General features: G+C 37.5%; 1 protein-coding gene across 7 annotated transcripts in view; it reads right to left on the bottom strand.

The window, feature by feature from the left end:
* Positions 1 to 25,545, bottom strand: part of svep1 (sushi, von Willebrand factor type A, EGF and pentraxin domain containing 1) — a 105,905-nt gene that overhangs the window by 10,967 nt on the left and 69,393 nt on the right. For 4 of the 7 annotated variants that reach the window (XM_690650.10, XM_021477789.2, XM_009303134.4 and 1 more), the window contains exons 17-44: positions 25,304 to 25,465; positions 25,047 to 25,208; positions 22,320 to 22,481; positions 21,400 to 21,488; positions 20,743 to 20,839; positions 20,318 to 20,431; positions 18,652 to 18,765; positions 17,420 to 17,621; positions 17,145 to 17,302; positions 16,544 to 16,742; positions 15,458 to 15,633; positions 15,221 to 15,345; positions 14,974 to 15,097; positions 12,715 to 12,885; positions 12,250 to 12,423; positions 11,895 to 12,014; positions 11,230 to 11,406; positions 10,574 to 10,658; positions 10,129 to 10,320; positions 9,269 to 9,436; positions 8,464 to 9,136; positions 4,366 to 7,085; positions 4,043 to 4,271; positions 3,783 to 3,932; positions 3,093 to 3,156; positions 2,723 to 2,896; positions 2,444 to 2,620; positions 1,709 to 1,906 (exon numbers count right to left, since the gene is read on the bottom strand). In XM_690650.10, coding sequence (XP_695742.6) covers positions 1,709 to 1,906; positions 2,444 to 2,620; positions 2,723 to 2,896; positions 3,093 to 3,156; positions 3,783 to 3,932; positions 4,043 to 4,271; positions 4,366 to 7,085; positions 8,464 to 9,136; positions 9,269 to 9,436; positions 10,129 to 10,320; positions 10,574 to 10,658; positions 11,230 to 11,406; positions 11,895 to 12,014; positions 12,250 to 12,423; positions 12,715 to 12,885; positions 14,974 to 15,097; positions 15,221 to 15,345; positions 15,458 to 15,633; positions 16,544 to 16,742; positions 17,145 to 17,302; positions 17,420 to 17,621; positions 18,652 to 18,765; positions 20,318 to 20,431; positions 20,743 to 20,839; positions 21,400 to 21,488; positions 22,320 to 22,481; positions 25,047 to 25,208; positions 25,304 to 25,465 — 7,356 coding nt within the window. The remainder of the gene's footprint in view (positions 1 to 1,708; positions 1,907 to 2,443; positions 2,621 to 2,722; positions 2,897 to 3,092; positions 3,157 to 3,782; positions 3,933 to 4,042; positions 4,272 to 4,365; positions 7,086 to 8,463; positions 9,137 to 9,268; positions 9,437 to 10,128; positions 10,321 to 10,573; positions 10,659 to 11,229; positions 11,407 to 11,894; positions 12,015 to 12,249; positions 12,424 to 12,714; positions 12,886 to 14,973; positions 15,098 to 15,220; positions 15,346 to 15,457; positions 15,634 to 16,543; positions 16,743 to 17,144; positions 17,303 to 17,419; positions 17,622 to 18,651; positions 18,766 to 20,317; positions 20,432 to 20,742; positions 20,840 to 21,399; positions 21,489 to 22,319; positions 22,482 to 25,046; positions 25,209 to 25,303; positions 25,466 to 25,545) is intronic. The other 3 variants (XM_073908389.1, XM_073908390.1, XR_012383277.1) reach the window with 2 other exon arrangements.

Here is a 25,545-nt window from a genome sequence, read left to right as displayed (position 1 = left end):
AAATGAATTATATATATATATATATATATATATATATATATATATATATATATATATATATATATATATATATAATTATGTATTTATTATAATAATTAATATATTATTATGTTTATTAAATTCATAAGCATGTATTTTGTCTCCCCTCACACTACAACAAATGGTTTCAATTTAATAACATTCAGAAAATGAACAAAAATTACAAGTATAAAACAAACTGAAATTAATCAATATTAACAACATGATAAATGTCAAATGAAATTATCCAAAGTGAAGCTGAAATCACATAGAAATGCATTTTACAAATACTTAGTGTTAGTTCACCCAAACTGAAAATTCTGTCAGAATTTACTCACCCTTCCCTTGTTCCAAACCGGTTTGACTTTCTTTCTTCTGTTGAACACAAAAGAAGGTAATCTAAAGACAGCTGGTAACCTGTGACCATTGACTACCATAGTATTTGTTTTTTTCTAAACGGACGTCAGTGGTTACAGGTGTTCTTCAACATATCTTCTTTTGTGTTCAACAAAGTATTAACCTACCTAGGGTGAGTAAATACTGAGGACATTTCCTTTCGGAATGAACAATCCCTTTAAATCTGTCTCTCATTTGACAGTAATCAAAATAGCTATGTTTTCATCAAAATATGCAAATTCAATTTATGCTCAAAACTGGAATATCGCTTAAAAGATGTGCAAATAAAGCAGTGTTTCATCCAAGTAGTCAAAGAGAACAAAATCATCACTTCCTGATTAACTGACGGCAAATATCTACAATAAAAACAGAATTTGGCTGAGGTAGAAGAAACTGCGTCAATCTTTTCTTTATTTAATAAATGACTTGCGCCTTAGAAGACTGACGAGCAATGAACGCGTGGTGGCGTTTGAAGGTGTGGGACGCAGAGCACAACTGCTCTTCTTGATTCTGGAGGTCAATAATAATATATTAACACTAATACTGAAATTATTAAGATGTTTTAGAATGACCACAACAACATTTTAAATGTTTTACAATGTTTTAATGCGCACACTAGAATTTGTTTGGTAAAAGTGTTTCCATCGTAGTTTATGCACATCTTTTCTTATCGAATAAAAATGTTATCCTACTCAGTTATGTGCATGTTTTTTTATGAGCATTTTAAAAATTTATTTCAATATTTATCTTGGCTTTTCCATCAACCATTTTTAAGCACATGTCCAAAATGCACATAAACATAGCTGGATGGAAACGTAAGTTATGAGGGTGTGTGATTTGCTGAGATTTTACTAGCTTGATGTTGATAAGTCACACGGCATGTAATTAGACTATAAAAATGTGCCATGTTGAATTATTTAGATTGTTTGCATTGTGAATGTTATTAGTAATTTTTTCTAATCCCTCATCTTAGGTATACATTAATCAAATTTAAACATCGAGCTGCTGTATTTAGCAGCTGTGCTAGTGTCAGCAAACAATACAAAACGGAAGGCCAAATAGACTAACTCACGTTTTTTTTTATTTGGTCGAGTGTGTGATTTAGGACATTTCATACTGTACATTGTCAGATGTATTGTGTGATTAAGGGATGCACCAAAGAGAAGCCTAAATATGTTTTAAAAATGATCATGGTACAATACAATAAATTCGTATTCATATCATAAATGAATTTCTCCCATTCTAAGCCACTAAAAAATACAGTAAAAGTGTAATAATGAATGCTTGTACTCACTCTCACACACTGCACTGATGGGGGTCCAGGTCTGATCACTCCTGCAAGTTAAGGTGGCGATACCTTTTCCTTGGTTACTTTTGACCCGCTGACCCTTAGGGCAACTGACTTGTACTGACTGGCCTACAGAAAAAACCGTCTGAGTAGCATTGGCACTGCCTACAGTCCAGCCATGAGGAAGAGGAGGGCATGGTTTGGCTGTGAGGGGGAAGGAATATTTGAGTCATTAACGATTTGTTTATGCTGTTTTTATCTGATATTGTGAATTACTTTACCAATTAAATTAAAAAGCAGAACTATAATGCAGTAATTAGATATGTAAAGTTTAGTTTGAATGTACATTGGCGGGAAAAAAGTCTTCTGCAATGCTGATTAATGCCTAACAAACATTTTTTACTAGCTTAGTTGTGAAACTTGACCCAAACTTGAGAACCCAAATGGATGTCTGCTTTTGAAAGAAACATCAATAATTCAATTTGCAATCCCTTAAATCAATGAGACTTTGGAAAAAAATCACTAAGTCGACTGTGTGAAGATCTATAATGGGCCTAATTTGTGTTTGAGCAGAAGAGAATGACAATGATGTAACTAGGAAAGGGTTCTTCAACATACTCTGTAACACACCTTGTTAAACAAGATTGTGAGTGTTTAGTAAAAAAAAAAGTAAATCCCTCACCCAGGGATCTTCCCTTTAAAGACTATTCAGAGTATTTGAAACTATATGGGTTGACATACGTAAACAGACGGGGAAGGGTGAACTCCAGGAGCCGTTTCCCACACACATGACGAGAGACTCTCCCTGCAGTGTGTAGCCTTTATTACAGTGGAACTCAAGAGCACGTCCACTGGAGAGGTTGTGTTCTTGCACCTTTCCATTCAATAAATCTGTTATCTTCTCACATCCACCTGGCACTAAATATTTGTTTATGCAATTTTGGAAAGCAAAAAAGTTAGATAGAGAAATGCTGAAAGATTCTGATGTGCTTTTAATTGTGACTGTTTATATATTTTTACCTTCACATATTGGTGTTGGTAAGCTCCAAGATCCGTTGGCTTGACAAGTGAGGTTCTGTGAATCAACCAAACTTGTTCCCTGACGACACGTGTAACTCACAATACTTTTGTATGTCTGACCACTGGACGAAGCAACTGCATTAGGAACCACTGGTGGAGGACCACATGATACAGCTACAAACAAGAGACAAAAAATGTCAAGTGAATTTAGCATTTCATAGAATTGAGTATAGTAATTTAGAAGTATTCTAATAATACCAACAATAGTAATGGGCAATGAAAACGTATTTTAAGATATATTATCAAATCTTTTGTTTTAAAAAATGTAGAGATTTTTTTTAATGCTTGTTTTTCAGTTAAAAAGGCTTACCAGCACACACTGGCTGAGTTCCACTCCAGGTTTTATCACCTTGACATGTGCGAACAGAATGACCCTGGGCAATAAAAAAAAGACACACAGATGCACACAAGCTCTTAGCTAAAATTAATTGACAAACTTAATTGCTTTTACTTGTAACTTTGCTCTTACTTGGCACTATTGGAAACCAATTTGAGATAAGATGCTGTTTTTAGGTACTTGACACTTGATAAATTTAATTTTGACTGCATAAAGTCCTATTGAAGTGAGAAATAGTCACTGAGCCAAGGTGTTTTCCTTGCCTTTGATCGAACATACTGGCAAGCACAAGGACAAGGATGAAAACTTATAAGTAATAATGGGTAGCATGATCGCCTCACAGCAAGTGGGTTGCTAGTTCGAGCCCCGGCTAGGTCAGTTAGCATTTCTGTGTGAAGTTTGCATGTTCTCCCCGTGTTTGCGAGGGTTTCCTCTGGGTGCTTTGGTTCCCCCCACAGTCCAAAGAAATGCAGTACAGGTGGATTGAATAAGCTAAATTGGCCATAGTGTATAAGTGTGAATGCAAGAGTGTATGGGTGTTTCCCAGAGTCGGGTTGGGGCTGGAAGGGTATCCACTGCGTTGGTGGTTTATTTTGCTGTGGCGACCCCTGATAAGTAAAGGGATTGTGAAAATTAATGAATGAATGAAAATAATATTAATACCTGTAGCAAAAATCCTTGTTGACAAGTAAAGTTAACAACATCTCCATAGTTGTAGCTTATGCCCTCAACCAAGCCATTGAGAATAGGGAGAGGCTTCTCGCAAATAACAGGCAAGCAAGACGCAAGAGGTGGAGACCATTTGCCAGAGACCTGAATGAAATTAAAGAGGGATAAGATTCAGAGATCATTAGAAAATGACAAATTATCAAAATATGATGAATAAAGTTTTTACACAACGAACATCCAAGCATATCACTTACAGTGCATTCAGATAATCCAGGTCCCTCAAGATAGTACCCTGGCCTACATGAGACTATGACTGTGCCTCCTACAGGTGTGAGCTGCTTGCCTGTGATGACTACATGGGTGAGGTTAGTAGGTAGAGTGCAGGGTGAAGGCCGACATCTGACGCCATGTTTGGACCAGGTGCCATCACTTTGACAGGTGATTGAGTCTGTTTTGGTTGCCAACTCAAAGCCTTCTTTACACCTGCATCAAGAAATGTGTACTTTAAAGAATCTGAGAATTTTCAATGAACAATTTATTCGTTATTGTTTCTAAATTAAGTTGTTATTCAATTTACCTATATTGAGCTTTGCTGCCATACGTTAAGACTGCTCCCACAGTCTCTGCATTTGAGATTAGAGGAGGTACTCCACAAGAAATGGGTTCACAGCTCAGGTTGGGTTCACCCCACCTTCCCAACCTGCCACAGGAAATATGTGGAAAACCTTTCAAATGATATCCTGGCCTACATCGGTAGGTAACCGTGTCAATGGTGTAGGCAGTGCTTCCTTGAATGACAGCATTAGGCACAGCTGGGGGAGGGATGGAACATCTCCCTCGGGTGCAGATGGGTACTCCTGGACTCCACACCCCACCCTTGTCGCATATGGCCTCAGAAGAGCCAAGAATTTTGTAGCCATCATCACATCGAAACCAAATGCTTGCTCCACAGGTGTGGTCTCGACCGAGAATAGAGCCGTACTTGAAAACTGGGGGACTGCAAACACATGGTCGGCATTCTGGAACTTGCCCCAGCCAGACACCCTCAGCAGCACATCGCAGAATTGGGCTGCCAACAACCTCATATCCTGGGAAGCAAATATACTCCACAATATCATCAAAATTAAAACTTGATCCATTCAGGTAACCATGGCTAATATCCTCAGGTGGGTCACATGTGATTATGTCGCATCGTGGAGGAGGGTCGTCCCATAGTCCATCGGCTCTGCATATTAGAGTAGGATTTCCAGTCAAGACATACCCAATGTCACAAGCATACCTAACCATACCATTGTAACCATAATCCGTGCCTGTTACTCTGCCATTTTCAATTGACGGTGGTTGACCACAGTTGGCTGGAAGGCACTTGGGAGGAACCTCATTCCAACTGCCATTGGCCAAACAAACAATAGTTGGTGCTCCCAGTAGAATAAACCCGAGGTTGCAGCTGAACAGCAACCTCTTACCAAATGTATGGTCATCTCCTCTCACCAAAACATCTTTTGATACGACAGGCCGCCCACAAGAGACTTCTTTACACAATGGAGCTTTGTTGTCCCATTTCCCATCAACCTGGCAAGTTCTAGTTTCAACACCCTCAAGGACAAACCCACTATGGCACTCATAGTGGATAAGCTCCTTGAAGTGAAAAGACTTTCCAATCACTTCACCATTCGCAATGCCTCCAGGATTTCCACATGAGATGGGCAAACAGCGAGGAGCGTCATCACTCCACTGCTGCCCAGAAATGCACTGTCTGATGGTTTGTCCATTGAGTTCATAACCCTCGGCACAACTGTACTCTGCAAGGCTGCCAAGTGCGCTATCGGTTACCATAACTGATCCGTTTTCAGGGCTTGGTGGAGCCTCACATTGTGCTGGAGTGCACATGGGGGCGGTTCCATTCCACGTGCCATCTTCCCGGCACATCAACATGATGGCACCATTTATTTCATATCCAGAATGACAATGATATTTGACCAGGGAACCATGCAAAAAGCTGTTGTCTACTGGTAACTGTTGACTTGTAACCATGTCATATTCTGCTGATAGTTCTTGAACCTTAGAGTAGTCACCAAAATCAATATGTGGAGGCAGGCCGCAGTCAGCAAGAACACATTTGGGCTCAGAGCTTGACCAGCCATGATCTTCACAAGTGAGGTGATTATTTCCAACTAGCAGGAAACCTGGGAAACAGCTATAGAAGATCGTAACCCCAAATTTCCTATCTCGCCCTTCTACAAATCCATTGTCAATTGGTTTGGGAGGAGAACAGTAGATCGGCACACAAGTAGGTGCCTCCTGGTCCCACTGTCCATTCTCGAGACACGTGAGAGTTTCTGGGCCCTGTATGCGGTACCCTCTTTGGCAGAAATATGTAATTGATTGGCTGAATTGAAGCTTAGAGTACCTAACAGAGCCATTGGGAATCTCCTTGGGTGCGGCACACTTAACAGGGTGACATACAGGTATACCTCCTATCCATTGTCCACTCTGACCACAAAGCACAGTGCTGTTACCTAATATGTCATACCCTGCTTTACAGCTGTAGACGGCAGTACTAAGATACATTAATCCTTGAACATCCACAATTCCATTAGGTATGTCCTCAGGGTGTGGGCATTCAACAGGAATGCACTGGGGATAGGGCTTACTCCAGTTCCCATTTGCCTGGCAGTGAACAGAACCTTCTTTGCGGAGCGTGAAGCCATCCATGCAAGAGTAGGTGACCACACTACCAAAGTAGGATTGTGTGTCTGATGGGTCACCAAAGGCAACCTCAGGGGGAGGTCCACAAAACACTTGTTTGCAAACTGGAAATGAGTCATTCCACTCTTGGGATGGGGTACATCGAAGAGTTCTTGCGCCATGAAGAACATATCCTTCCTCACAAGAAAGCTCCACGGTTCCTGAGTCAGAATCTAATCCACGTAGTACAAGGTGATTTTCCTCTAAAGGTGGTTCAGGGCACTGTACTGGGGAACAACGTGGGATTATGCTTTTGTCCCAATTTCCAAACTTCAGACAAGTCCACACAGTATCTCCGATGAGTTCATATCCCTCATTGCAGACAAATTCTACCTTACTGCCGACTTCAAAGGTTGAGCCATGATAAAGGCCATTTTTGATATCAGGTGGGGTTGGGCATGTAAGAAGGACACATACAAGAGAATTGCTGTTTGACCACTGCTTATTGGCCATGCATGTACGCTCAGGCTTCCCAGTTAGACGATAACCATCATTACAAGCATAAGTAACTTTGCTGTTATATACATAGCTGTTCTTTCTTATTTGGCCCTATGGAGAAAGAAAACAATTAAATAAATACCTAATGATAAAATATATACCACCAAATATAAAAAAGCAGGGTATTTATGTTATATTGACGTTATCAGTATGCACAAATGGTGAGGTCAATAAGTATTTGATCACCCTGGGATTTTTCAGGATCTCCTACTTAGAAATCATGGAGAAGTCTAGTTGCCACAGATGCCTTTGTTAACAATTACAGAGGTCAAATGGTTTCTATAGTTCTTCACCAGGTTTGTACACACTGCAGAAGGGGTTTTGCCCACTCCTCCACACAGATATTCTCTAGATTTGTCAGGTTTCTGGGCTGTTGCTGAGAAAAACAGAGTTTCAGCTCCCTCTAAGGATTTTCTATTGAATTTAGGGTCTGGAGACAGGTTAGGCCACTCCGAAACCTTGATATGTTTCTAACAGAGCCACTACTTGGTTTTCCTGGCTGTGTGCTTTGAGTCACTGTCATGTTAGAAGACCCAGCCACAACCCATCTTTAATGATCTGACTAAGCAAGTTTTTTACCCAATATCTCATAACACAAGGCCCACTTCATCTTCTTAATACATTGCAGTTGTTTAGTCGCCTTCGCAAAAAAAAAAAACACCCAGAGCATGATGCTTCCCCATGCTTCACTGTAGGTATGATATAATTGGGATGATATTAATCATACTTCTTCCTCCAAAGATGGCTCTAAAAAAGTTTAACTTTGGTCTTATCTGACCACAGGACTTTCTCCCATGACCCCACTGGCTCATCAACTACTAGCTCCTCTCATTTAGTTCTGAGCTGATTTAGCATGATTGCTACCCCTCGAGGAGAGATCTTCCGATGGGTCCCAGTCTGAGTGACATTGACAGTCATCATTAGGCATTCCATTTCTGACAGTTGCTCCAACAGTTTTTCTTTTTTCACCAAGCTGCTTGGCAATTGCCCCATAGCCCTTTCTATTTTTGTGAATGTCTACAATTTTGACTCTTGCGTCTTTTGACAGCTCTTTGGTGTAGCCCATGTTGCTACTTGGACTTTTGACTGATTGTGGGGTGCACATGTGTCTTTATGACAGCTAATGACCTCAAACAGGTGCTACTAAATTAGAATCATGAGCAGAGAGTAGCTCGACTATTTAAAAGCAAAATAACAGGTATTTGATGGTCAGAAATCATTTGATGGTTAAAAAAATCATACAATGTGATTTCCAGGTTTTTTATTCTGTCTCTCACACTGGAAATGCACCTACGCTGCAAATTCTAGACCTCTCCATGATTTCTAAGGAGGTTATTTTACTTATTGACCTCACTGTACATGATTATGAAAATTCAACATGGTACTGATGCATCCCTGGTAAAAAAAAAACAAAAAAACATTGAATTACCTGTATAAAACCATTTGCCAAGCGAGGTGGGCTGGGACAGGAAATAGGCTGGCATGTTGGCAACACACCTCCCCACTCACCGCTGGCTTTACAAATCCTCTTCTTTTCTCCTCGGATAAAATATCCCTTATCACAGCTGTATGCAATCACTGCTCCAAAACCATAGTTGTTTCCGCTTACATAACCCTTCTCAATACTCTCTGGTTTTGAGCATCTGACAGGCATACAGCCAATGTCCGAAGGTGAAGGTGTCCACTCTCCCCCTATCAAGCACTTCAGGGTTCCTGTTGTGTTGAGAACAAAGCCTTCCTCACACTTGTAGCTGACCTCTGTGTTGCTTGCATACTTTGGTTTATTGATGGAATCCAGAATGGCGTGAGGTAAATCAGGGGGACGCTGACAGAAGTTAGCAATGCAATGAGGTATACCAAATCCATCTGGGGGTGCCCAAACACCTTGAGCATTGCAAAACAGTTTTGTATTGTTACCAGCAGTGTACCCATCATCACAGAAGTAAATAGCAATGTCTCCAAAAAGCTGGTGTCCAGTGTCCGGAAGGGCATGATCAACTTGGGGAGGTGGTCCACAGGACCGAGGCACGCACTGAGATGAATTACGAGTCCAGTTGCCACTTGGGAGGCATTCTTGAGTTTCTGCACCAAGCAGGGTGTAACTAAAATAAGACATATTTTATAATTTACTGTTAGCAACTCGAATTATTAATTACAAAACATATTTGATATGGCAGAGAAATATAATCTGGTCAAAGCCTTTGACATTAAAATACACATATGAAGCAAATTACCCGTCTTTGCAAATATAGTAGATCTTGCTACCCAGAGTAAAATTGTCACCCTTAATCACAGCATCTTTCAAAGGAGGAGGTTTGCCACAGTCCACTCTGGCACACATGGGGGGAGGAGAGGTCCACTCTCCTGATGACTCACACTGCAGTTCCATAGCACCCTGCAATCTTTACACCAAAAAAGAGAGTCATACATTTAGCTTGTGTAGGAATCAACCATATTCTCCAGAAAGGTTTTCATATACAGTTGAAGTCAGAATTATTCGGTCCCGTTTGAATTTTATTCTCTTTTTTAACCTCCTAGGTTAAAATCATCCTGCAACTGTTTTGCAACATTTTAAATGTCCCAAACACAATTTTTAACTGTCCAAAATGGGGGAAAAATTTAGTTTTTACTCTCTGATAGTCAAAGCAAGTAAAAAAAAATTCAATGTTATATATGCATTTAAAACATTCAGGAAAATTGTTTTATGTAAATTCGGACCACGAGTACACATATATGGACATGATTTTTTTTGTAAAAGTATATCATATCAAAAGATGATACTTAGATTGTTATTCTAATTAGGTTCAAATAAGCCCAAATAGCAAAGAGAAATAAGAAATGCATGTAAAAAAACACCTTGGGCCTTAAGAGGTTAAATATTTCCCAATATTATGTTTAACAGAGCAAGGACATTTTCACATTATGTCTGATAATATATTTACTTCTGAAGAAAGTCTTTTTTTTTTATTTTGGCTACAATAGAAGCAGTTTAATTTTTAAAAAATCGTTTTAAGGTCAATATTATTAGACCCTTTAAGCTACATATTTTTAATAATTTTGACTTCAACTGTATAGTTAATAAATAAAAATGTACCTGTATCCCTCTATGCAGGTGTAGGATAGTGTAGAGCGGTAGATTTTCCCATTGAGCGTATACTCTGCATAGTCCACCACTGGAGGCTCACCACAGGTTATAGGCTGACAAATATGAGGTTCTCTGCTCCATTTCAAATCAGATTGACACTGGCTTTCTATTGGCTCCAAAGGAACATACCCCTTCTCACAACTGCACCACAGCAAAAAAAAAAAAAAAAAAAAAAAAAAAAAAAAAAAATATATATATATATATATATATATATATATATATATATATATATATATATATATATATATATATATATATATGATTAACTACACACAAAGGCACAAAAATATTGTGTAACACCTATTATGTTAAAACAAACAGTCTTTCTCATATTCGTATTTATCTCTATACAATACCTCAAGAAACTAACTACATCTATCACTGACAGTGATACCTGAAAGTCACCTTGCTTCCGTATGTGAAGTTTGCCCCTTTAAGGATTCCATATTTTGGGAGAGTGGGATGAGGACAGGAAAGAGCTATGGTGAAGGAAGAGCAAATTATGTTCAGTGTTTGGCACTGCAGGCCTCAGGCAGCAGTTCTCATTACTGCATTTAAAGAGGAGGTCCACTACAATAATAGAAGAAGCTGTGGCTTGTGAGCCACAACCTGTTAGTGTTTTTATTTGGTAAAATTGATCTATTACTTGCACAGTTCTAGCGTTATCGGTATGTTGTAGCGAGGACATAAACAATGATGTAAACTATGAGAAATGCTGTTTGGCACCACTGACAATTTAGCTACAAATACATATTTATCTGTCAAACCCCTGTAAACACCCACAATCTTCACCTGCACCACTAGTTATTAAAACGATTATGTGTATGTGATGAAAAAAATCTTCTCTCCGTTCAACAGAAATGAACAGGCTAATATTTCAGGGGGGCTAATAATTCTGACTTCAACTGTACATATTACTTATATGTAAACAGTATATCTATTTCAGTGGAATAACATTGATAAAATTTTACTGTATGAGCATTTCTGAATATGGCTACAGATTTTTTAATTTAAATAAATCACTAAAAAACATCTTAAAGCTAGGCTTACCTTTGCAATATGGGACATCCTGCTTCCAAAAACCCTCCTCTGTGCATGTAAGTTGGGATGAGCCAATTAACTCATAGCCTTCCTTACAGGAAAATACTACCTCACTTCCCATGATAAAATTAGTGCCCTCTCGTTGCCCAAACTCAGGAACACCTGGATCTTTACATTTTACCGGCTCTAGTGAAAATAAAAAAAAACGTATAAATAATTTTCTTCAGTTTATGAACATAATCATTAATAAGATCACACACAAAAATAAAATAATTCTGCAATCATTTATTCTCCATTCATTTGTTCAAAACCTGTTTGAGTTTCTGTTGAACACAGAAGAAAGCTGGAAACATGTAATCATTGACTTCAATTCTATTTGTTTTCCTACTATAGATGTCAATGGTCACCTGTTCTCAGATTTCTTAAAATGTATTATTTTGTGTTCAACAGAAGAATGTAACTCATAAAGATTTATAACCACTTGAGGTTGAGTAAACAGTCAGTAAATCATCAATTTTGGGTGGACTATACCTTTAAGTAAAACATAATAGTCATTTTAAAGAGTCGTACTAAACAATGTTGTTTAATGTTTAAAGGAATGGCAGACTGGTCCAAAATGCACCAATATAATAATAAACAGCTTAATTGTACAGCTTTTAATGAAAATGGGTTACCTGTGCAGTTTCTTCCATCCCCACTGTAAGGAGCTATGCAGGTGCATATATGCGAGCCATCAGTGTTCTGGCAACTAGCATGTTCATCACATTCAGAGCCCAAAGAACATTCATCCACATCTGTAACATGATCGAAAACCAACAAAACAAAGTGTAAATGACAAATGAAAAGCTGCTTGTCATTCATTTAGCATGCACACTCTGCATGCCTTTGTTCTTGTGTTAAACATGTAAAATGATATTCCAGGTTCCAGATGCCCCCATATAAAGTAGTGTTTGGTAACCCTGATATAGTCCTATTGTCTATTCAGTGCCTCTCTCTGGTTCTTTTACTCGTTTGCTGTGTATCACTTACCCAGACAAGCAGGTGGGTTGCCAATCCATTTACCATTATTAGTACACTGCATCTTACTCTCCCCGAGCAAGTAGAAACCTGGTTTGCATTGATAAAGCACTGAGCTCCCAGCATAGAAATCCTCTCCATGATATTGTCCATGCTCCAGGTCAGGTGGAGGACCACATTCCACACCTACAGATAAACACAGAGGCCCCGGTTTAGATTCATGACATTCTTTCTTCTGGGTAATAAATAAAGTGAGATCTACATTGTATATGCAGTGCATGTCAGTGTGTGAAATTATTTTGTGATGAGGATTTATCTGTATTTGGAATAAAAACTGTATGATTTCACATCAGAACAGTGTAATTATATAGTTGTAAATGTAGCTGTGGGTTCCATTTATAACAAGCGTCATTGTTTAAACAGTCATTGTGTGCCCACTGTTTCATATCTGAGGATTCGCATGATCGCATCACTCACGTTCACATATTGGCTCTGCGTGGCTCCACTGGCCTCTGTTTAAGCACAGCTGCACTGGCTCCCCCACTAGATAGAAGCCGGGACTACAAGAGAACTGCACCTTAGAGCCTGGGCTCACAGCTTTACTGGATGAGAGCAGATGAGGAACAGAAGTCTCCACCAGGGGGCAGTCTAAGAAAGACCATCACAATGGACGACAAATGTTATACTCACTCTTAACTAGAGACATTTATTTCACTGATATCTGAGAATGTGTTCTCAGTGGTTATGTTTGTGCATAGTAGCACAGAAATTTGTAGAAAGGAGTTCTACATATATATTAGGGCTGCATTATATAGCATTTCAGTATTGATATCGCAATGTGCGAGTCCACAATAATCCCTATGCAGGGATCTGCAATGTAGTTGGGATAATAGTTGACCAGACATTACAATATTAACAATATAGTGGAGCGGTTTCAAATCTTAACCTTAGATTGAAGGTTTATTATTTGCATGTGTTTTTAAGGCCTGTGACTGTCATCATTTCAAGAAAATTTAAGCTATTTGGGTACAATACTGTAAGTTAAACATTTGTAGCTTATAGTGTACATTATATAATCATTTACTTATTAAACATGACACATTGTTGTGTTGTTATACAGTGATTATTTCATTTCTTTTCATGAATACTGTTTGACTCCCCAGAAAAATCCTAAATCATAGTTTATTTGAATCTTTTCTCTGTTTTATTGAACTTTGCTTGTCATTTTTAAAAATTGTCTATGTATTTTATGCAGATACACTCCGCTACTGCAATCAATCTCAAATTGATCTTAAATTATGAATTCTTTACAAGCTATTCAAGTCATCTGGTCATCTGGAACTTATATCAATACTATATACATTGCAGTAAATTAAAAATATATATATAGTTGAGCCCTCCAGTTTATTTTTTCCTTCAATTTCTGTTTAACGAAGAGAAGATTTTTTTCAACACATTTCTAAACATAATAGTTTTAATAACTCATTTCTAGTAACTGATTAACATTTCAAGACACTTCTATACAGCTTAAAGTGCTATACAGTTTCTCGCTGAAAAAAAAAAACTAAAAAGACTTTATTTGGGGGGGGGGGGGGGGGGGGTTGCGCTAATAATTCTGTCTTCAACTGTACATATATATTAATAAAAGACACTTGAATCCAGGACTACTATTTCTTATATGTTCTGTGTGTTTTATTTCATTTGCTAATTAATTTTAATGATGTACGGTAGAAATAGATATTCAAATGTGTTGGCAGGGGCGGATTTAACCAATAAGTGAGGTAAGTGGCTGCTTATATCTAGAAATATAAATTATACCTATAAACTATATATAATATTGTTTTTTTTATCATATTTTGTATGGTGAGAGTCAAATAAATAAAGCTAAATGTAATATTAATATAATAGTGTAAAGTTATGTAATAATAATACTATAAAATAAAATTTTATTATTACATCTGCACAAATTTGTTCACCAACCCCAATCATGGAGCAGTCCAGCAGTCAAATTTAAATAAACAAAAATTGCTTTTTTAGTAATCATTTAAAATGTAGAGATTGCATTAAGTTAAAATGAGAAACAAAGTTTGAGTGATATGTAAATAAACAGCTAAATAAATAAAAATTAAATAAAAGTAGAAAGGGTGTATTTTATGGCTTTTGGACCCCATGGCTGGAATTGCTTAGGGCCCCCAAATCACTAAATCCGCCCCTGCGTGTTGGTATTTATTATGTTTTTCTTGTATTTAAAATCTGGTGTCATCTATACAGCATTATGTCTACAAACTGTAGACATAATGTATATTGTATTGTATATTTATTAATGCCAAACATTTTACATAAGTAACTTTGATGTTATGGCCCTGTAACACAGTTACAGTTACAGAATGTGTTTTCATAGTGACATATTGAAGTATCAAAAGGAAAGTTCACCCAAAACTGAAAATTCTGTCATCATTTAATCACCCTTTACTTGCTACATACAAACATGTTTGACTTTAGTTTTTAGAAGATATTTTGAAGAAAGCTGGAAACTTGCAACAATAGTATTTGTTTTTCCTACTATGGAAGTCAATGGTCATAGTTTTTCAGCCTTAATCAAAATATCAGAGTAAATAGAGAGTACATTTTCATTTTTGGGTGAACTATCACTTTAATGAACACACATTTATACTCTCTGCAATGTATAGCATGCACAAATATTGCTACTGTTAGTTAATAATAATTGATTCTTACCAGCACAGAAAATGCTCTTGCTGGTGGTCTTAACTCTGCCTGTGACCCCTCCTAAGAAGTCAGGCCAGGCAAACACGTTCCCTTTCTGCAGATCATGTGGACAGCTGCTGGCCAGAGACCTGATCTGACAATAGTGAAGTATGATTTTATAGTTTATAGATCTCAGAGCAGCTCAGACAAATGCCTACTTTTTCAGCCTCAGGAAGCTCTGTGAACTTGATAGTAAGGAATGTGTATAAAGTGTTACCTGCTGTGGTGTTAAAACATAGTTCCATATATTAAGTTGACTAAGAGTGCCCACAAAGGACTCCACTGGGTTGAAGCCATCTCCTCTCTGATCTTGATCCTGCCCAAGAACCAGAGCGCCCCCTCCTGTTTGAATAAAGCACACAGACACATGGTTTCTCTGTAGTAGCCATCGAGCAATAAATGTCTTTATAAACTGGCTGTGAGTTTGAGTTCTTTATCAGGTATGAAGGTTAACCTGGTATTGTAGTGCCAATGGACAGTCCTTTCCCTCCATCTGAAGGACTGCCGTCAATGTAAACTCTCCAATCGCCATCCTTGCTGCGCCATGTTACACCAATGTGGTGCCAGAGGCCATCATTTACTGCTGGGCAGTCAGTAATCCGCTCCTTTCCATTAACATACAAGACCCACCTGAAAGTAATGGAAGAAAGAGAAAGAAGAATGCAAAAAAAAGGCAGGGTTAAACATTATTAGGAGACTAAGAGAAAATGACATAAAGAAAAAAGTTGTCAAAACATATAAGGATATTTTATTATATACATATATATTTAAGAAATTGATTAATTTATTTACTGATATAAAAGCATATACACTCACCGGCCACTTTATTAGGTACACCTGTCCAATTGCTCGTTAACGCAAATTTCTAATCAGCCAATCACATGGCAGCAGCTCAATGCATTTAGGCATTTAGAATGGTCAAGATGATTTGCTGCAATTCAGACCGAGCATCAGAATGGGAAAGACAGGTGATTTAAGGTTGTTAGTGCCAGACGGGCTGGTCTGAATATTTCAGAAACTGCTGATCTACTGTGATTTTCAAGCACAACCATTTCAATGGTTTACAGATGAAAACGGAAAATCAGAGATCAGAGGAGAATGGCCAGACTGGTTTGAGCTAATACAAAGGCAACAATAACTCAAATATATACTCGTTACAACCGAGGTATGCAGAAGAGCATCTCCGAATGCACGTCAAACCTTGAGACGGATCGACTACAGCAGCAGAAGGCCACACTAGGTGCCACTCCTGTCAGCTAAGATCAGGAATCTGAGGCTACAATTTGCACAGGCCCACCTAAATTGCACAATAGGAGTTTGGAAAAACATTGCCTGGTCTGATGAGTCTCGATTTCTGCTGCGACATTCGGACGGTAGGGTCAGAATTTCCAGTACCTTGTTGAATCTATGCCATGAAGGATTAATGCATTTCTGAAAGCAAAAGGGGGTCTAACCCGGTACTAGTAAGGTGTACCTAATAAAGTGGCCGGTGAGTGTATATTATTATTATTATATATAAAATTTCTAGCACAGCTCTTACCCATTATAGTCAATGAGGAGGAAGGCATTGTCACTTCCCTCCACTGCATAAGAGACAGGAGTTCCATAATTAACAGTGTCTGACGACCTCATCCAGAACGTACATGTGATCTGAGTTAAAGATGGCATGTGGCCATCCATCATCACGTAACCGTGGATACCAGAAACTTCAAACTCCAGATCAAAGGAGTAAGGCATTTCTGGAAAAAAGGGAATTGGATGATATGTTATTATCAAGAGATTGCATCACACATTATTTTTGTTTATGTTAATGTATTTATTTGTCTGATGTCAGAACAAAGGCTGAAGTTCAAAGCAAAAGCTTTTCTATTTTAATTAGAATACATGGCTATTTTAGAATCGTGGAGAACTTCGTGTTTTAAAGGGTAATTTGTTGTCATAGTACATCAAACTTGTTCTGAAGAAATCAATGAAAAATTGCTTGTGAATTACAGGTTGTGAAAACGAATAGCCTATTCGATCATTTTTAAAAGCTGTTGGGAATTTTCCAAACGTTTCTGGGAACGCATCTCTATTAAATCTCTATTAGAGTGATATAGAGCTAACTTCTCTATATGATTTTCATCTCTTTCCCTCTATACCTGTCTCACACCTGGTTCCGTTGAACCCAGGAGGGCATCGGCAGGTGAAAGTGGCCACTCCATCCACACAGGTCGCGCCATTCAAACACAAATTCAATTCGCAATCATCTACGTCCACCTGGCACAGTCTCCCTCTGTATCCATTCACACACTCGCACCTGAAAGCAAGTGTGAGGCAAAAGCGGCATTGTTCATGTCTGTTTATGCGATGAATTTCTAATATTCTCATAATGCACATTTGCATGAACAGATCCCACAAAGGCTTCCTCACTAACCTGAAATCATTGATAGCGTCCACACATGTTCCTCCATTCAGACAGGGGGCACTGTAGCACTCATTAACGTCAACCTCACAGTTGTCGCCAGTGAAGCCCTGAGCACATGTGCAGAAATACCCACCCTCCAAATCTTTACAAACACCTTCGTTTTGGCATGGGCTGGAGGCACACTCATTTATTTCCATCTCACAACGTGGACCTACACATAAATGACCAAAAACATTATGTGTAATTTGAAGATTGCTGTTATACAATTTAAAAGTCCTATGAAGTGCTTTGAAACGTGCATTTTTATTTGATGTTTGATGTAAAGAGAGTGGAAAATAGTGTAGCTGCTCCTCTTTTTAAAAACAGAGAATAGTATTTTGTTTCAAATTAAATGCAAAAGAGAGGTGTCTTGAAGGGGAAACTGTAGTATGTGGTGATCAAAAATGATTTCTCTATTTAGGCAGAAATTAATATTTCAGGTGTGTATCTTCTAAACGCAAATTTTGGTACTGTTTTGGAGCACATTAGCTTTTATACAGTTACGTCCATAAATATTTGGACATCGACACAATTCTAACATTTTTGCCTATACAACAACAATAATTGGGATAATGAGAGAATAACACACACCTAGCCATGGAACAGCTTAGAAGCCAATTGTCCAATTACTTTTGGACCCTTAACAAGTGGGAGGCACATATGCCAACACTCACCTAATTTGGATGTAAACACCCTCAAATTAAAGCTGACAGCCAGCAGTTAAGGCACATCTTGTTCATTCATTCATACATTCATTCATTTTATTTTCGGTTTAGTTCCTTTATTAATCCAGGGTCGCCACAGCGGAACAAACAACCAACTCATCCACACACACACTCATACACTACAAACAATTTAGCCTACTTAATTCACCAGTACCGCATTTTGGAGAAAACGGAGCACCCGGTGGAAACCCACAAGAACGCAGGGAGAACATGCAAACTCCACACAGAAACTCCAACTGACCCACCCGAGGCATGAACCAGCGACCCAGCAAGCTTCTTGCTGTGAGATGACAGCACTACCTACTGCGCCACTGTGTTGCCACATCATTTCAAATCAATTGTGTAAGTGTAAAGAGCCAAAAATGTTAGAATTGTGTTAATGTTCAAATATTTATGAACCTAACTGTAGATATCCTTAAAACATCTTAAAAACTTTATTTTAATAAATGACATTATATGTGAGTGAAATGTATTGACCTGTGAATCCATCTGGACAGCTACACGAAAAATAATTCACTTCATCCACACAGATTCCTTCATTCAGGCATGGAGAAGAGCTGCACTCGTTCACCTCTGCCTCACACAGCAAGCCTTCCAGAGACAAAAAGACACATTAAACACACACAAAGACATAAAGACTACATTTGGCTGCATGAACCCAGCAGGCACAGGATATCAACATGACATCAGCTTGACGTAGTGGGAATGTTTCATTTTGTTTGGAAATAAAAAATAAATAAACGGGTTAAAATAAACGTCAGAATCCAACATCATGCTGACGTCAATGTTCAAATGTTTTAGGTCCAACCTAGTCAACCAAATATCAATGTCATTTGACGGCGTTATTGGATATCTTTAGATTTTGGCTAGATATTGAATTTTGGTCACTTAATGTCATGACCAAAATCTAACCTAATATTAAAGTCTTATGACGTTGTATGCCTGCTGGGAAGGACCATCACCTTCTACTTAATCTTTCTTAAACTGAACTGCTGATAATCTGATTATTTTTATTATATGCCATTTTGCAAAAATTTCCTCTCACAACCAACAGATGTCCTTTATGTACTACATTTGTTGAGCATCTGACCAGTGAATGCAGATCTTGTAATAAAAAAAACACATTATTTTCCCCTAGCATTTTTAAGGAGGCAGCACAAATCTAGCACTGGATACCTGAGGTGATTTTTTAAAATACTTCAATTTATTAACCTGTCTTGCATTGTTAGCTTCTGTGTAACTTTCTTTATTAAACAACATTGTTCTGAAAAATTATTAAAACTACATCGCTTCTTCCTCTACATCTTCATCACTATAGCTGTGGTCTGCACTCTGCTGTTGTTTAACATTCAGAATGGTTTTTAGTGTCAGTGTGTTGCTCCCATTAATGTGCTGTTGATTAATGATGTTCAAGGATGAGCTAAATCTGTTAAAAATTCGTACACAGTTAAACAATGTTTATATATTTTTATTGTTTTATTATATAAAGACTCATTCTATCGTAATTCTACATTTTGTGTGGCAAGGAATTTTTGGCAAAATCCGCACAATCTGTTTAATCGAAACTAAAACAACCAGAGATAATTTTTTCTTCTAAAAAAATGAAATTTACCATTTTAATTACCTCCTAATACACACATAAATATATATTAATAAAAGGCATATGGATGTAAATTACTTTAGTAAACTTTTTTTCCGAAAACAAAGCATTAAGAAAGTGGATATGAACTTTACGAATGTCTGTACTCTTAATTATTAGAGTACTGCCACCACAGACAAAATGCCCCAGACACAGAATTAGAGAAAAAACAACCTAAAACATTTGAGTTTAATTCTACATATCTAGGGCAGTCACATGTTTAATCATGGCCACGTTTTAAAGTGGAGAAACAATGGCCTGAATGGAAAAGTGCTGTAAGGTTCTGAGAATGAGAGTTTGTGTAGCTCCACTGGCAGTCTCAAGAGACTCACAGACAGCTAAATCCATCACAATGGTTAAACTAAAGGAAACATTCAAAACCCTCAACAGAGAGGAATTTGGGGTTTAACTGCCAAAAACATTTCACTCATAGAACTTGGACTGGTTTTACTAGGGTATCCTAGAGTGAAATTGACCTGCTGTCAGATATGAGTGGTCCCTTACCTACAAATCCAGGTTGACACTGACACTGAAAATCTCCCATGCCATCTCTGCACAAGCCGCCATTTTGACAAGGAGCAGAATCACATTCATCAATGTCACTTTCACACTTGGCTCCTGTAAGGCAATGAATGAGGAAAATTAGGAAAAATGTGGGCAGTGAATCATTTCAACCACAGAGACTGAGGTAAATCTATCAAAATTATAGAGTGCAGTTCCAGACTTGGAGTTGAATTATTTAAAAAGGTGTCCGTATAAGTATAAGCTAAATATAAATTCAGCATTGCACAGACAACAGATAATATAAGACAACAACAACACGTAGGGAAACTATGAAGGTCTAGAAAGTTGTTTTCCATAAGCCGACTGAACTTAACAGCTGGTTTTTCAATGTAAAACATGAGTTATGGTTATTTTACATGCCAAACCTGTGAATCCTGGAAGACAGGTGCACACATATCCGACCCCAACTTCCTCACAAGTGCCTTGGTTTTGGCACGGATTCAAGAGGCATTCATGGAACATCTGTGGTAGAAAGTACTACATTTACAGTGACTTTATTACAGCCCCCAGGGGGTGCTGTGACACCAACCAAAAAAACACTCGCTGAAAAAGTCAATGCATTTGTAAACAAATGATGTAGGAAATTTCTTCAGTACTATTTTGTCAGTTATTTAGTGGCTGTCCAATGTCAGTTGTTCTCAAGTTCACACAAGAGCTTTTCTTATAAACTATAAATATGTTTGTTTCTATATGAATGTGTTTGTTACACTAGGATGTTTAAATACTTTCACAATATAGGACCAAATATACACCATAAACATTCATTCATTCATTTTCCCTACAGCTTAGTCACTTATTTATCAGGGGCCACCACAGTGGAATGAACTGACAACTATTCCGGCATATGTTTTACGCAGCAGATGCCCTTCCAGCTGCAACCCAGTATTGGGAAAACCAGCGACCTTCTTGCTGTGAGGCGACAGTGCTAACCCCTGAGCCACCGTGCTGCCTTACAACAGGAACAATTGAATGATTTTTTTTTAGATTCAGGTACCATCCGATGAAAATGAGGAAAGACTGACCTGACTACTGGCTTGATAATCTTTTCTCACAATGACTTCTGGTGCTGTTGTCGCACTTTCCTCTTTAGGCAGGAAACTTGAGCCAAAGCCTGAGTCAGACCAAGAGAAAAGAGGGGGGGAAAGTATAAGGAGACATAAATGAGAAAATGAAACAGACAGAATAAGCACAACACACACATTTAAAAAAAAAAAAAAAAAGATGTGAAAGAGCAGAATTTCTGCTGTCAAAACTGGAAAACATTTTCCTAAGGCATTCATCATCCTCATCTTTTCCACATTGAGGCACTTCTTTCCCTGTGTGTACACAGAATCAGATTCCATTATGTGCATTGGATTCTCATTGCAAATCGTTCACACATCTACCCAAAGCCTGAAGATATATTCATATGTTCCACTGGTGAATAAATAAAAAATAAAAAAAACCTACGCACACAATTGTGTGTCTTTATATCAAACTATAGGTAAAGGATTACTTTAGTAGTGTGTAAGCATTTGTAAATTGTCATATTAAAAAAAAGACATTTTGCAGTGTGAAAATTACTTGCACAATCTCAATTATTATTCATAAACTGCATCATAAATTGACAAATGCATTACCGTTCAAAACTGTGGAGTCAGTAAGGTTTCCATTCAGCAAAGATACATTTACCAGACCAAAGTAATGACAAAAACATTCAAAATGTTTTTAAATATTTTAACTGCTGTTATTTTCATTCATCAAAAATCCTGGGGAAAAAATCTTATCATTATTTTTAAATTAATTAAAAATAATAAGAAGGAAGCAAATCAGAATATAATATTTTCTAAAAGACCATGTGACAATAAACAGTAGTGTAATTTTGAATTATGGTTTACTAAAGGGAAAAAAAAGGGGGAAAAAAAACAGAAATGAGGGAAATAATAAAGGAAAAGTGACATACTGGAGCACTGCTGGATGGCTCGGGCTCCAGTTATTGTTGTGGTACCATAAAAAGGGCAGGAAAGGCAGTAAGAGCGGCCCTCCTCAGGCTGGTAATAATCTCTCGGACATGGGTAACAAGGAACCAGACCCGTACGAGAGAAATGACCTGCAGAACATGGTACTGGAAAAAAGAACAGAAATGTAAATCAATTGAATTTAAAAAATATGAAACAAAAAGAAACAAATGAGTTAAAAGGTATATGTAACATCTAGTGCTGGGCAACGGTTAACTTTTGTTTTGATATAATATGTCTGTGTATTATATATGAAGAGTTCAGATGCGCTATGATGAGCATTTTTCTCAGCCTCTTATGTTTATGTTGAGTTATTCATGTTTAAATAGATTGAAATTTTCTATTCTTTGCCATAAAAGTGAAATTACTGAATCAAGACATAAGAGGCTGAGAAAAATGCTAATATTGGAAGACAGTTTTAAAAGGAACGTCATATATTTATTATGTACATGTGATACACACACATACGGTTGAAGTCAGAATTATTAGACCCCTTTGATTTAAAATTAAAAAAAAAAAAAAATTTCCTAAATGATATTAAACAATGCAAGGAAATTTTCACAGTATGTCTGATAATATTTTTTCTTCTGGAGAAAGTCTTACTTGTTTTATTTTAGCTAGAATAAAAGCAGTTTTAAATTTTTTAAACACCATTTTAAGGTCAATATTATTAGCCTCTTTAAGCTATATAATTTTCCAATAGTCTACAGAACAAACCATCGTTATACAATAACTTGCTTAATTACCCTTTTCTGACCAGTTAACCTAATTAACCTAGTTAAGCCTTTAAATGTCACTTTAAGCTGTATAGAAGTGTCTTGAAAAATATCTAGTCAAATATTGTTTACTGTCATCGTGGCAAAGATAAATTAAATCAATGATTAGAAATGAGTTATTAAATCTATTATGATTATAAATGTGTTAAAAAAATCTTCTTTCCTTTAATCAAAAATTGGAGAAAAAAATAAACAGGGGCTAATAATTCAGGGGGGCTAATGATTCTGACTTCAACTGTAAATCAGGCCCCCTAGATTTTTTTTGGGTTTTTTTTGCAATTTAGTGATCACCGAAAACATCAAAATCAACAAAAAGTCACAAATCCTGCAAAATTTGTGATCCTGCAAAATTCTTAATTTAAACGCAAAATAATAAAAATAAAAAAACTAAATAATCCCATAAAACATCCAATTCCAAACCATATGATGAAATTAGATTTATTTCAGTTTGCAATAAATTGTTTTACATGACTTATAGACGTTGCATATGATGATGGAGATTGGTTCAAGCATGAAGGCCTCTGGACATAACCAAATTGAAGGAAATTATTTGTGCTTTACATGTATGGCTGGTATTATGGTGTGCGAAAAAGCGATAAATGATTGCGTTTAAGTCTTTCCCTGCAGTTAACAAGAGAAAACGCTTCCCTGCCATTGAAGAGTTTTATGGCAATCCAGGTTTTAGGAGTATTATAGTAGGGGAAGTCCTAAAACATGTCCTATGTGTGAGGTACACTACATCAGCAGTTCCCAACAGGGGGGTCCTAGCCCACAAGGGGGCCTCAGCGAGCTCTGTGGGGGTTTGCGTCATATTTAAAAAATATTTTAGCAGTAGACAATTAGGAGAATGATGATCATGTTGCCGTAGTTCATTTTATCTCCTGGCTGACCAAAAAATTGACAAATTTGTAATGCAAAGAGTCCCTGACCCAGCCACACTGTATTATCTGCACCAAAGTTCTTGCTAACGAATGCATAAGACTGTCCAAATTATTATTAATATATTCACAGACGACTCAACCTAAATACCGCGACAAGCCCAGAGCATTTTTGGAGCGCAAGGCAAAAGAATTGACACAGCCAAAATGAGATAAGGGACGTCAAAGTCACTGACAAGAAACTTAAAAAAAAATTTGGCAACTAATAAAGGGCCAAATTAAAGGCCAAAGGCTTTTCAGTTACAAATGGCCTACTAATGTTTTGCTTTTAAAATTTATATTAGGCTATATCTGTACAAAAAAAATATCTAGATATAGTAATAAACATAGCGTTTGTTTAAAAACAACATTTTTTGTTATCCTTACTGCAAACCTATATGAGCGATAATATCATTAAATGTTGAGGGGGCCTTACAAAAAGGGGGTCTCAAGCAAAAAAAGGTAGGGAACCACTGCAGTGCATGATGTCAGATGCCGCAGGGAGTGAAATCAGAGAGAAAGTAAGATCATGGATAAAAATAAGTTATACAACCTTTCTTTGGCTTCATCTCTACCATTTTAGATCTGTTTTAGATCTTGACTTGACAAGAGACCAAAACAAAGAAGCTTTACTTTTATGATTTGTGTCACTCTCATTGAGTCAGATTGCACACCTAACATAGTAGACTACCTAATATGGTAAATAAGATGTCATAAATTATATAAATATATATAATTATTCTTCTTATTTTTTAATTACAAAATTTTCCGCAACTTTCTGAGAATTACCACCACAAAAATAGTCATTTTAATTGCAAAAACTAGGTGGCGTGATATAAAAAACAAAAACAAAACCAATTTTGTTACATATTTAAATGTATATATTTGTATCATTTACGTGTACATACAGTATTTATTTTATATCTAATTCAAAATAGACATTTTCCCGAATATATGCATGCATGTAATGAATTCTCACCACCACACTCGTTGACATCCAGAGCGCCTCTATTGACAGTTGTCGTGGTGGAAGGGCAAGACAGACAGTCCTGAGAGCCAAAACCAGGCTGGTATTCCCCTAAAGGACATGACTCGCAGGTCTCCAACCCCGTTAAGGATGAGCTGCCAGGCTGGCACTGCGCTGGAAACATGCATACACACAAACAAAGAGACACACTTAGAGAATGTTCACAAATAAAGCTAAGAACAGACCACCGACTCAAGCTGGGGAATTACCTTTACACTCTGCCTGGCTGCGTGAATGGAGGTACGGTGTGGAGGATCCGTCAGGGCATGACTTACACTCCATCTGCCCCTCCTCATTTTGATATGAGCCTCTCCAGCAGCTTTCACACTCTGCATACTCCAGGGAGAAATACGTCCCAACTGGGCACAGCACTATGGGTCAGAAATCAGAAACTCACAGTTACTTCATGTGCTATTAGCTGGCACTTTCCAAAGCAGTTTTTGTGGTAAAC

The sequence above is a fragment of the Danio rerio genome, chromosome 7, assembly GCF_049306965.1.
Source record: "Danio rerio strain Tuebingen ecotype United States chromosome 7, GRCz12tu, whole genome shotgun sequence".
Lineage (NCBI taxonomy): Eukaryota > Metazoa > Chordata > Actinopteri > Cypriniformes > Danionidae > Danio > Danio rerio.
Note: the sequence above shows the minus strand (reverse complement) of the source record. Positions and strands in the feature narration are given on the sequence as shown.